At 51.1% G+C, this 13,144-nt stretch overlaps 1 protein-coding gene across 1 annotated transcript in view; it reads right to left on the bottom strand.

The window, feature by feature from the left end:
* Nucleotides 1-13,144, bottom strand: part of LOC147086598 (uncharacterized) — a 214,576-nt gene that overhangs the window by 99,605 nt on the left and 101,827 nt on the right. Inside the window, 1 exon segment of the mRNA XM_085978281.1 lies at nt 2,658-2,750. Within this exon segment, the coding sequence (XP_085834407.1) occupies nt 2,658-2,750 (93 nt within the window).

The following is a 13,144-nucleotide window of genomic DNA, read 5'->3' as shown; positions in this document are numbered from 1 at the left end:
TTCACGTTGCTAATCGGATTGGGCCTTTGTCATAGCGGTAGGATCCCCGCCGCTGGGCCAGATCAGGGTAGGGTTTCGAACCCCGCTCCAGACAGTCCCGGCAAGTGGAGTCGGAGCTCCGGCTCTAAATTCTGGGTTGACATCCAGTGGGATATTTGCGTCCGTGGGTGTGGGTGGCCCCCCCTCCTTGTATAGCTTGTGGGAGCCCGTAAAACCCTCCCGCCATAGGACTAACCGCCCTAATGGCTGGTTCAAAGATGGTTACGGTCACGGAATGAGCGTTAATCATGGCCATAAATCCTTCCACCACTTCATACAGTTCCCCAAAGGGAACAGTGTGAAGACACGTATGATGGCGACATTGCTAAATAAATAAATGGAATTAAAAAAATTCTTTTAGGGCTTTTAAAAGTCTTTAAATTGCTTTAATTCTCTTTAAAACTGCTTCAGATTACTCAAAATAATGTAAACATTTTAAAAAGTTTATAAAAGTTACCAAAATCTTCAAAAAACTTCCAAAAACCTATTTAAACTGCTGCTTTGCATGTGAAAATGGTTAGCAGCTTGACAGAAACATTGGGGGCGTATCCAGTGAAACTGAGACCTCAAGGGGCGTGTCTCACTTGCACTGCACGCTCCTGGCTTCGCGCTGGCTGCACTCCTGGGCGGCGTGACGTCATACGCTGCCCGGGATTCTTCTTTTTCAAACACCAAGTCCAGGCGTCCCTGGAGCTGATCGGCAGTAGCGCGGGGTAAGTGCATATACGGGGCTTGCACGCGCGGCAAGCCCCGTTCACCAATTTCTGGCCCATGATGATCGCTCCGACCCAAGGGGCCTCGTACAACAAGATTGCTAATTAATCCTTTCTCGTTACATAATACCCAGTCTAAGATGGCCTGATCTCTGGTTGGTTCCTCGACATATTGGTCCAGGAAACCATCCCGTAAACACTCCAGGAATTCCTCCTCCACAGTATTGTTACTAATTTGGTTGGCCCAATCTATATGTAGATTAAAGTCACCCATGATGACTGCTGTGCCCTTATTGCACGCTTCTTTAATTTCACTTTTAATGCCATCCCCAACCTCCGCCTTACTGTTTGGAGGTCTATATACCACTCCCACTAACGTTTTCTGCCCCTTAGTATTTCTCAATTCTACCCATACAGATTCCACATCATCAGAGCTAATATCCTTCATTACAATTGTGTTAATCCCTTCTTTAATCAGTAATGCTACCCCACCTCCCTTTCCTTTTTGCCTATCTTTCCTGAATATCGAATACCCCTGGATGTTGAGTTCCCAGTCTTGGCCATCCTTGAGCCACGTTTCCGTAATCCCAACCAAATCGTATTCGTTCACCTCTATTTGCGCAGCCAATTCATCCACCTTATTACAAATGCTCCTTGCATTAAGACACAAAGCCTTCAGGCTTGTTTTTTTAACGCTCTTAGACCTATTAGAATTATTATTTACTGTGGCCACGTTTGATTTAAACCGTTGATTTCTCTGACTGCCACTTTTGTTTTTCTCCTTCCTGTCTTTTGCTTTTATCCTTGTTTCCCTTTCCTCTGTCTCCCTGCTCAGGTTCCCAACCCCCTGCCATTTTAGTTTAAACCCTCCCCCACAGCACTAGCAAACACTCCCGCACTGTCGGAGGATGAGCTGAGGCAAGGGCGGAGACGGGCGATGTTAGGAAGAGGAGGAGATAAGAGAGAAGGGCTCAGAGGTGTAAAGAGGGTGGAAGGGGAGGTAGGGCTCATGACAGCTAATTGTGATCAGGCACTCGCTTTACAGTTCAACAGAATCTGAGATACCTCAGGTGAAAAGTTTTGCATCTCATTTCTACTGGGTCCTGCAAATCCAGTACTGAGGGAGCGCCACACTGTCAGAGGGGCAGTACTGAGGGAGCGCCGCACTGTCAGAGGGGCAGTACTGAGGGAGCACCGCACTGTCAGAGGGGCAGTACTGAGGGAGCGCCGCACTGTCAGAGGGGCAGTACTGAGGGAGCGCCGCACTGTCAGAGGGGTGGTACTGAGGGAGCGCCGCACTGTCGGAGGGGCGGTACTGAGGGAGCGCCGCACTGTCAGAGGGGCAGTGCTGAGGGAGTGCCGCACTGTCGGAGGGGCAGTACTGAGAGAGCGCCGCACTGTCAGAGGGTCAGCACTGAGGGAGCGCCGCACAGTCGGAGGGGCAGTACTGAGGGAGCCCCGCACTGTTAGAGGGGCAGTACTGAGGGTGGGCCGCACTGTCGGAGGGGCGGTACTGAGGGAGCGCCGCACTGTTGGAGGGGCAGTACTGAGGGAGCGCCGCACTGTCAGAGGGGCAGTGCTGAGGGAGCGCCGCATTGTCGGAGGGGCACGTACTGAGAGAGCGCTCTATTGGAAGAAGAGCAGGGGGAGTTCTCCCCGGTTTCTTGGTCATCCTTTATGCCTCAGCCAACAACAGCGAAACTGGCTATTCATTCATTCATTCATTTGCTGCTTGTGGGATCTTGCTGTGCTGCCACGATTCCTGCATTACAACAGTGAGCACACTTCAAGAAGTAGTTCATTGACTATAAAGCGCTTGGGGACGTCCTGAAGACGTGAATGGCGCGACAGAAATGCGAGCTCTTCCATTAACGCGCGTTCGAAGACCATTATTTTCGGACTCACCGCTGGAACAGTCTGCTCCTCGCCAGCCAGGCTCGCATTGACACTTGTCGGGTCCAACGCATCTGCCGTGCACACACTCCTGGGTACACCGGGCTGTGGATAAGAGGAAAAGAGCGATTCTTACTGATGGAACAATCCACCACGTGCTCCAATGGCGACCGCGTGTGCGTCTTCAGTCCTCTCTGTCTCTGCTTGGAGCTCTCCCCGGTGTCCTGGGGCCAATATTCATCCCTCAACCAACATCACTAAAAAACAGATGGGGGGGAAAAATTCGGTTGCTTAGCGCCTCCGGGGGGCACTAATGGGGCGCCGGGAACTTAGGAGCTTAACGTGATTTTAGCGCCGTTCGCGAAATTGACGTCATTTTGCGGCGGCGCTAAACACTACCGCCGTGATCTCCCACGCCTACGGATCGTGACGTCAGTCGAGCGTGCAACGCCCCGGTCGCGCCCCGGACCGGATATTGAGTCGCGTCCCCTGCCCTCAGCGTCCGCCGCTAGGAATGCCGGGGAGAGGGGGAACGTTTTCAAGTCGGGAAGGGGCTGGGGGAACGCTATTTAAAGGCGGCTGCTTCCTGCCTTTTCTTGTCGGCGAAATTTTTGGTTTTAACGCTGTCCTAAGGGGTTTTGGCCCTCGGCACCATTTTTGAGGTTTCTAAGCGCCGAGCTCTTTCCCTGGGCCTGTCCATTAGTGCTTCCAACACAATCGCTTTCGAGGTTCTCTCCAGGCCGAGATTCAAGGCTGTGACGAGCAGGGTGTGGCTGGCCAGCAAGATGGACCCCTCCCCTTTAAGAACTGGATGGTGCCAGTCCGTCTGGCTTCCATGGTAACTGGCATCGCCTGAGCTTCGATGGCGCGCTGAGATAGCGTCTCGCTCCCTGACGTTAACGCCTTAAGAGAGGTGTGTAGCGCCTGATTTAGCGCTCAAATCACCTCTTGGGGGGGGCGACAGAGGCGAATTTTGCAGTCGGAGGCGATAATTAGCGCCGGGCGCTAAACTTTGCGCCCGGCCGATATTGGCGCCCCCAAAATGGGCGATACCGAATTCCGCCCCCCCCCATTGATCTGGTCGTTATCACACTGCTGTTTGTGAGATCTTGCTGTGCGCCAATTGGCTGCCGTGTTTCCCACATTACAACAGAGACCGCCACTTCAACAAAGAAGTACTTCATTGGCTGTGAAGCGCTTTGGGACGTCCTGAGGTGGTGAAAGGCGCTGGAGAAATGCGAGTCGCTCTTTCTTTTCTCTTCAGAAACAACCTGAGGTGGTTGGGTTACTTTTCATGGGGAATTGTTTCGTCACCTTGTCCCGTGAAAAGAGAGACTCGCGTTTATTTGGCGCCGTTCACCGATACCAGATTTTCTCTTCTGAAAACTGAATTCAAACTCTCAAACTGCCGTGATGGCATCTGAACTCACGATCTCCGGATTATCAGCCCGCAAGACCGCCGTGCCCTGTGGAGTTAACACCAAGTGTGGTTTTAATGGAATGTAGGGCTGGATCTTGCCAGCCCTGGGGAGGCGGGCCTGCCGGGAAAATGGCAGAATCTGGGGGCGGGTGTCCGTCCCGCCCCCATCCCGCCTCCGTGCCATCTTCCCAGGAGGTGGGTAGCTGACCCGCGCCGGGTCCCGTCTCCTTGGAGACGGGAAGGGGATTAAAGCCTATTAACTGCCTGTTAACAGGTAGTTAACAGGCAGAAAATAGGATGATCCCCATTTTATCCACACAATTGCGGGCTTCCCGAAGGCTCCGAACCCCGCCAGGGACACCGAGGTGAGCAGTGGGTCTGCGGGGGTCATAGGGGTGCAAAAGTGTGCTGGGAAGGTAAGTGATGGGTGCACGTGTGGAGAGGTGAGTATGTGAGGTGAGTGGAAAGTGTTAGAAAAAGTTTACTTACTTTTGTTTCTTCCTGCAGGCTTCAGTCGTTGGGGATGCGGAGAGTCTCGCACCTCCGCGGCAGAGATGACAGATGGCCGCTGCATTCTCCAATGCAGCAACCATCTAATTTCTGCTAGAATTCAAGAACTCATCAAACTAGAGAATGTCAAACGATGACAATTCATCTGTCAAAAATTTTTGACAGATGAAACGTCATACGCTGACGTTCTCTGTAACCCGCTTCCCCTTAATTGGCCTGCTATGCCCTCTGGGCGGGCTCAACAAGGTCAATCAAGGGAAAACAGCGTGGGTTGGCCAGAAGTCGATGGAGGCGGGACTAAAACCCGACAAGTGGGAGTCCCGCCTCCAAAAGCTCCCCATTGGCTTAATCCAGCCCCTAGATTGTAGGAAGAACGGTTTTGATCGAGTAGATCGGGAGAAACTGTTTCCAGTGGCAGGAGGGTCGGTAACCAGAGGACACAGATTTAACGTAACTGGCAAAAGGACCAGAGGGGGAGTTGAGGAGAATGTTTTTCACGCAGCGAGTTGTTGTGATCTGGAATGCGCTGCCTGAAAGGGCGGTGGAAGCAGATTCAATAGTGACTTTCAAAAGGGAATTGGAGAAATACTTGAGAAGGAGAAGATTTGCAGGTCTATGGGGAAAGAGCAGGGGGGAGCGGGACTAATTGGAGAGCTCTTTCAAAGGGCCGGCACAGGCACAATGGGCCGAATGGCTTCCTATTGTAAGATTCTCTGAGGGAGGGGGGAAGGAATTTCACAAGTCTGCGAGCCCCAGGGAAAGAACGGGATAGAGCAGGAGATTCCGACACGGCGAGGCGGCCATTTTGAAATCCCGGCCAGTCGTGGGGAAACTCGCCATCCCGGAGAGTTGGATGTGAATCGCTGGGCTTTTCGGGGGGAGGCCGGCACTGCACAACACGGTGATACTGTTGGGGCCGAGCCTGGAGGGACTGTGGGGTAACCTCTCGCAGAGAGAGAGACCTGGCACATCCTTTATTGTATTCATTCCCGGGACGTGGGCAAGGCCGGCATTTATTGCCCATCCCTAATAATTGCTGATAAGTGGCAGGTAACAATCGCGCCACACAAGTGCCAGGCAGTGACTATCTCCAACAAGCAAGAGTCTAACCACCTTCCCTTGACAGTCAATGCCATTACTATCACCGAATCCCCAGCATCAACATCCTGGGGGTTGCCATTGACCAGAAACTTAACTGGACCAGCCACATAAATACTGTGGCACCAAGAGCAGGTCAGAGGCTGGGTATTCTGCGGCGAGTGTCTCACCTCATGACTCCCCAAAGCCTTTCCACCATTTACAAGGCACAAGTCAGGAGTGTGATGGAATACTCTCCACTTGCCTGGATGAGTGCAGCTCCAACAACACTCAAGAAGCTCGACACCATCCAGGACAAAGCAGCCCGCTTGATTGGCACCCCATCCACCACCTTAAACATTCACTCCCTCCACCACCGGCGCACCGTGGCTGCAGTGTGTACCATCTACAAGATGCACTGCAGCAACTCGCCAAGGCTTCTTCGGCAGCACCTCCCAAACCAGCGACCTCTACCACCTAGAAGGACAAGGGCAGCAGGTGCATGGGAACACCACCACCTCCAAGTTCCTCCTCCGAGTCACACACACCATCCTGACTTAGAAATATATCGGCTGTTCCTTCATCGTCGCTGGGTCAAAATCCTGGAACTCCCTCCCTAACAGCACTGTGGGAGCACCTTCACCACAAGGACTGCAGCGGTTCAAGAAGGCGGCTCACCACCACCTTCTCAAGGGGCAACTAGGGGATGGGCAATAAATGCTGGCCTTGCCAGCGACGCCCACATCCCAGAAACAATTTTTTTTAATTGCCCTTGAGAAGGTGGTGCTGACAACTGAGTGACTGGGACATTTCAGAGGGCAGTTAAAAGTCAACCACATTGCTGTGGGTCTGGAGTCACATATACCCGGCCAGACCGGGTAAGGGCAGTAGATTTCCTTCCCTAAAGGACATTAGTGAACTAGATGGGTTTTTACAACAATCTGGTAGTTTCATGCTCACCATTACTGAGACGAGTTTTTTATTCCAGATTTATTTTAACTGGATTTTATTAAATTCCCCAGCTGCCATGGTGGGATTTGAAATCTTGTCTGGTGGATCATTAATCCAGGCCTCTGGTTTACTAGTCCAGTAACTACCATGCTATGGTTCCTTCCTTTGAGATTAATTGTGCAGCGGGACCTGGAGCCAATGCGGCCGTGAGGCGAGACCGAGTTCCAGATTCTCAGACTGGGATCTTTCTTGTGGTAGCACTTACACTACTACTGCTGTCCTGAACATCCCTCCTGTCCTTCCTAGGACCCAAATCACCCCCACTCTACACCCCCTCCTCCCTGTACCCGCCCTCCCCCCCGTCTACACCCCCTCCTCCCTGTACCGAGTTCTCCCCGGCCAATATTTATCCCTCAATCAAGCATCACTAAAAAAACCAGATGATCCGGTCATTATCACATTGCTGTTTGTGGGAGCTTGCTGTGCGCAAATTGGCTGCCGCGTTTCCTACACTACAACAGTGACCACACTTCAAAAATGTACTTCATTGGCCTTTATTGCAAGGGGGTTGGAGTATAAGAGTGAGGAAGTCTTGCTCCAATTGTACAGGGCCTTGGTGAGACCACACCTGGAGTACTGTGCACAGTTTTGGTCTCCTTATCTAAGGAAGGATATACTTGCCTTGGAGGCGGTGCAACGAAGGTTCACTAGATTGATTCCTGGGATGAGAGGGCTGTCCTATGAGGAGAGATTGTGTAGATTGGACCGATACTCTCTGGAGTTTAGAAGAATGAGAGGTGATCTCATTGAAACATACAAGATTCTGAGGGGGATTGACAGGGTAGACGCTGAGAGGTTGTTTCCCCCTGGCTGGAGAGTCTAGAACCAGGGGTCACAGTCTCGGGATTAAGGGGGTCGGCCATTGAGGACTGAGATGAGGAGGAATTTCTTCACTCAGCGGGCGGTGAATCTTTGGAATTCTCTGCCCCAGAGGGCTGTGGAGGCTCAGTCCTCGAGTATATTCAAGGCTGAGATCGATAGATTTTTGGACTCTCGGGGAATCGAGGGATCGGGCGGGAAAGTGGAGTTGAGGTCGATGATCAGCCATGATCTTATTGAATGGCGGAGCAGGCTCGAGGGGCTGTATGGCCGACTCCTGCTCCTATTTCTTATGTTCTTATGTTCTTAAAGCGCTTTGAGACGTCCGGTGCTCGTGAAAGGCGCTATATAAATGCAATTCTTTCTTTCTTCTTTCTGTATCCCCCGTGTTAAACTCAAAGCCTCATCGCCCCGTCTCCTGCTCGAACTCATTCCTTCCTGTGGCCTCAGCACCGTGCGAGTCCTTCCCTCCCTCAGCCTCCTACAGTCGGCGGTCTATCAAACCCCAACGAGGCCTCCAACGATCACCTCTTCCTGATTGAGCCTGTTGCGTTTCCTTCCCTTGTGTCTTCTCGAACCTGGTGCCCTGTAACCTAGGCGTTGGGCCTTCCTCTAGGCTTCCCAATAGCTGTAAAAACACCCTGCCAAATTCCAGGCCCTAATCTGTCCTCAGGGAGGAAGGACTGGCGAAAGTCTCTCAGCGTGATCGGCAAGGAGTCAGATAAAGCACTTCCTGAGGGCAGAGGGAGGTCAGCCTTGCTTGCTGCTGTCAGTTTCCTTGAGCCTTAAGATGTGAACTCAAAGAATTGGAGACTCACCATCAGGGATCCTCTTTTAAAGAGGGAGTCTCGCCATCAGGGACCCCCTTTAAAGAGGGAGTCTCGCCATCAGGGACCCCCTTTAAAGAGGGAGTCTCGCCATCAGGGACCCCCTTTAAAGAGGGAGTCTCGCCATTAGGGACCCCCTTTTAAAGAGGGAGTCTCTCCATCAGGGACCCCTTTTAAAGAGGGAGTCTCACCATCAGGACCCCATAAATAGTGTTTGATTTTAAAATGGACACTGAAAAAGTATATATTTGATATTTGATATAAAATCTCATTAAAAATATTACATCACTGCATTCCATTCCGGCTGCTCACCCCTCTTCATGTAGGGACCAGGGGAGGAGGGACTTCAGTTCCGTGGAGAGACTGGAGAAGCTGGGCTTGTTCTCCTTGGAGCAGAGAAGGTTCAGGGGAGATTTAATCGAGGCGTTCAAAATCATGAGGGGTTTTGATCGAGTAGATCGGGAGAAAGTGTTTCCAGTGGCAGGAGGGTCGGTAACCAGAGGACACAGATTGAAGATAATCGGCAAAAGAACCAGAGGGGGAGCTGAGGAGAATGTTTTTTACGCAGCGAGTTGTTGTGATCTGGAACGCGCTGCCTGAAAGGGCGGTGGAAGCAGATTCAATAGTGACTTTCAAAAGGGTATTGGAGAAATACTTGAAGGGGAAAAATTCACAGGGCTGTGGGGAAAGAGCGAGAGGGGAGTGGGACTAATTGGAGAGCTCTTTCAAAGAGCCGGCACAGGCACGATGGGCTGAATGGCCTCCTCCTGTGCTGCGTGATTCGATGGTCTTGGAGAACGACTGGAATATTATAAAGAGCCTCCTGTGGGCGAGCACTTTCTGCCTTAACACCCTCAGTTCCTGTTGTCATGATTTTTTGGTCACACTTCTTTACATCGACATTGAGTGAACAGCTATAAGGGGGAAGTCTTAATGCAAACACGGCGCCCCCCCCCCCCCCCGGTAACGTCGTCATCGCGGCCACCAGGTGGCGCCGTTGCTCCACTCTATCCTCCGAGGGATTGGGAGCAATGCCACGGGGAGATCTCCGCACGCCATTACCTCGTCACTGCCTGGCGCGACGCGAGCGAGCACTTCGCGCCGTTTGTGAGATTTTGATGTCGGTTTATTTAACTCTAGCGTTTGCTCGCACAAGGTAAAGGGGTTAAAACTGTGGCGAAAGAGGGAGGGCGTACGAACACAATAAACATTCGGGCACCGGCGAGGGTGGTTTGTAGCGATGAACTGTGGAGGGGGTGGCGGCGGGGGGAGGGGAGCGAACCGGGCTCTACATTCACCTCTCCTTCCCTCCCACCGTGCCCAGGCGACTGGAGCAAGCGGGACTGGATGGCGGAACGCACGGCTACCAATGGTGAGTCGAAGGAAATGGGCGATGCGTAAGAGCCTTTCACCAGCTTAGGACGTCCCAAAGCGCTTTACAGCCAATGAAGTACTTTTTTGAAGTGTGGTAATGCGGGAAACGCGGCAGCCAATTTGCGCACAGCAAGCTCCCACAAACAGCAATGTGACAATGACCGGGTCATCTGTTTTTTGTGATGTTGGTCTAACAGCCTAACAGCGGCCGTGGGATCTTTTACGTCCACCCGAGAGAGCAGACGGGGCCTCGGTTTAACGTCTCATCCGAAAGACGGTTGGGTAAAGGTATTGGCCCAGAAATTCGGGTCCCCACGGGTGAGTATGCACGGGGCACTCGCGCGTAGGCCCAACGAAAGTGCCGGTTTCGTGCACGCACTGCGCATGCGCGGGAAACCGGGACTTCCGTTCCCTTAAAGGAAGGGGTTCACAGGTCGAACGCGTGCGCCGGAGAGGCAGCGCGTGCGCCTGGAACTTCCGGTTTTTTTGCAGCTTTCTCCGGGAGGGTAAGTCTCCAGCAGTTACGCTTTTAAAAAGCAGGCGCAAGGCCTGCTTTTAACAAGGTAAGTGGTGAATTAATTAAAATTAAAACATATTTTCCACAGGTTTATTATTTTTAAATACTTTAAAGAAAGGGAAGTTTATTTTTAGCCCCATTAGAAAATGTAATTAATTTTTTCAAAAATTTAAATTATTGTTTAAAATAGTTATTTCATGTAATTTATAGTTATTTTAAAAATGTGTATTTTAAAAAATTTATTTGAAGTTTTAGTGATGTTTTGGGGCTGAACTCTAGTCATAGACTTGACAGGTCTTCCTGACAAACTTATGAATAGAGGTTCCCTGCTACGATTGGCTCTCCATGGCCCACGTGATCCCAGGGGACGCTTCGAACTAACTGCGCCCCTGGGATGCCAACGCCTGTTCTTCCTCAGGAGACTGAAGAAATTTGGAATGGCCCCCCAGATTCTCACCAACTTCTACCGGTGCACCATCGAGAGTATCCTGTCCGGCTGCATCACTACCTGGTATGGCAACTGCACCGCCACAGACCGCAAGGCTCTACAGATGGTAGTGAAAGCTGCACAACACACTATAGGAATTAAACTACCTGCTGTGCAGGATATCTACCCCGAGAGGTGCCGGGGGAAGGCCCTGAGAATCATTAAAGACGCGAGCCACCCCAGCCACAACCTCTTCGCCCTGCTCCCGTCCAGTAAGAGATACCGAAGCATACGGTCTCGTACCAGCAGGTTTCGAAACAGCTTCTACCCCCAGGCCATAAGATTCATGAACGAATAATTTATTATTATTTATTACTGTTGTTTTATTTATTATTACTGTATTTCTATTAGTATTTTTTATCATTGTTATGCCATATTTATTCCAATGTTGGGAGGACTCGTAAAACTCAACATTTCATTGTGCAGTACACACGTCTGCTGCATATATGACAAATAAAAATGGAATTGAATTGAATTGAATTGGATTGGATACGCAAGCACTGCGCGCCGGCAGTTGGAGCAGGCCCAGGATCGGAATCCCATGCGGGCCCACAGCACAATGGCCGGCGCGCTAGGTAAGTGCAGATCAGGGGGGGTTACACCCGCGGGAAGCCCCCGAACCGAATTTCTGGGCCATTAAGTATTACGGAACCAAGGTGGGCAGATAGAGTTAAGATACAGATCAGCCGTGAGCTGAGCAGTTCTCCCCGGTGTCCTGGGGCCCAATATTTATCCCTCAACTAACATCACTTAAAAAAAACAGAGACATGAGTTCAAATCCCACCGTGACAGCTGGGGAATTTAAATTCAGTTAATTAAATAAATCTGGAATCAAAAGCTGGTGGCCATGAAACTATCGGACTGTTGTAAAAACCAGTCTACATAGAAACATAGAAGATAGGAGCAGGAGTAGGCCACTCGGCCCCTCGAGCCTGCTCCGCCATTCAATGCAATCATGGCTGATCATCCAAACCCTAGCACCCGGTCCCTACACCGACAGCCATCCCACCCAAGCCCTATCCCCGTAACTCCACGTATTTAATCCCCCCTAACACTAAGGGCCAATATTTTATCATGGCCAATCAACCTAACCCGCACATCTTTGGACTGTGGGAGGAAACCGGAGCACCCGGAGGAAACCCACGCAAACACGGGGAGAATGTGCAAACTCCACACAGACAGTCACCCGAGGCCGGATTTGAACCTGGGTCCCTGGCGCTGTGAGGCAACAGTGCTAACCACTATGCCACCGTGCTGCCCACTAATGTCCCTTAGGGAAGGAAATCTGCCGTCTTTACCCGGTCTGGCCGGGTATATGTGACTCCAGACCCACAGCAATGTGGTTGACTCTTAACTGCCCCTCCGAAATGGCCCAGTAAGCCCCTCAGTTGTATAAGGCGGCTCGCCACCACCTTCTCAAGGGTAACTCGGGAATGGGCAATAAATGCCGGCCTTGCCAGCGACGCCCACATCGCAGGATCGAATAAAAAAATAAAATCCCGCGGCCACTATTGGAAGAAAAGCGGGGGCGGGGGGGTGGGAGTTCTCCCCCCAGTGACCTGGGGCCAATATTTATCCCTCAACCAACATCACTAAAAAAAACAGATGATCCGGTCATTTATCACATCGCTGTTTGTGGGAGCAAATTGGCTGCCGCGTTTCCCACATTACAACATTGACTGTGCTTCGAAAAGGCAGCGAAAGGTGTGATAGAAAGGCAAGTTCTTTCTTCCTAACAAAAATCTATCGATCTCAGTTTTGAAATTTTCAATTGACCCCCCCAGCCTTTTTGTGGCGGGGGGGGGGGGGGGGGAGAGATTTCCAGATTTCCACTGCCCCCTTGTGCCTTCGAGACACACGACAACGCAAAATCGTCGAGCAGAAACTGATAGCCAAGTTCCGCACCCATGAGGACGGCCTCAACCGGGATCTTGGGTTCATGTCACGCTACATGTAACCCCACCTGACGCAGGGTCATCCAGACTCGAGTCGACGTTGGCTTGTTCTCTCTACACAGATGCGGCCGGACCTGCTGTGATTTCCAGCAAAAAAAATGTTTTTTGTCTGTTTTTTTGTTTTTCACACAGACCCCAGCATCTGCATGTTCTTTGATGTAATGTTTTCCTGACTGACCTGTTTGGACACCATTCACACCTTTGATTGCTGTGATTATCTCTCTGCCGAGGTGCAATAAATGGCAGTTGGAAAGATTACCTGTAAACATCTGACATTATTCTCTGACTATATAAGCTGTGTCTTTATGCATCTCTCCACTTCACCTGATGAAGGAGCAGCGCTCCGAAAGCTTGCGATTTCAAATAAAGCTGTTGGACTATAACCTGGTGTTTTGTGACTTCTTACATTTGTCCACCCCAGTCCAACACCGGCATCTCCACACCATTGTGTGAAAGAAGTGCTTCCTGACATCAGCCCTGAACGGCCTGGCTCTAATTTTAA

This window comes from Somniosus microcephalus, unplaced genomic scaffold, assembly GCF_052327205.1.
Source record: "Somniosus microcephalus isolate GS21.2 unplaced genomic scaffold, FLI_Smic_1.0 unresolved_chr7, whole genome shotgun sequence".
In the NCBI taxonomy this organism is placed as follows: Eukaryota; Metazoa; Chordata; class Chondrichthyes; order Squaliformes; family Somniosidae; genus Somniosus; species Somniosus microcephalus.
Note: the sequence above shows the minus strand (reverse complement) of the source record. Positions and strands in the feature narration are given on the sequence as shown.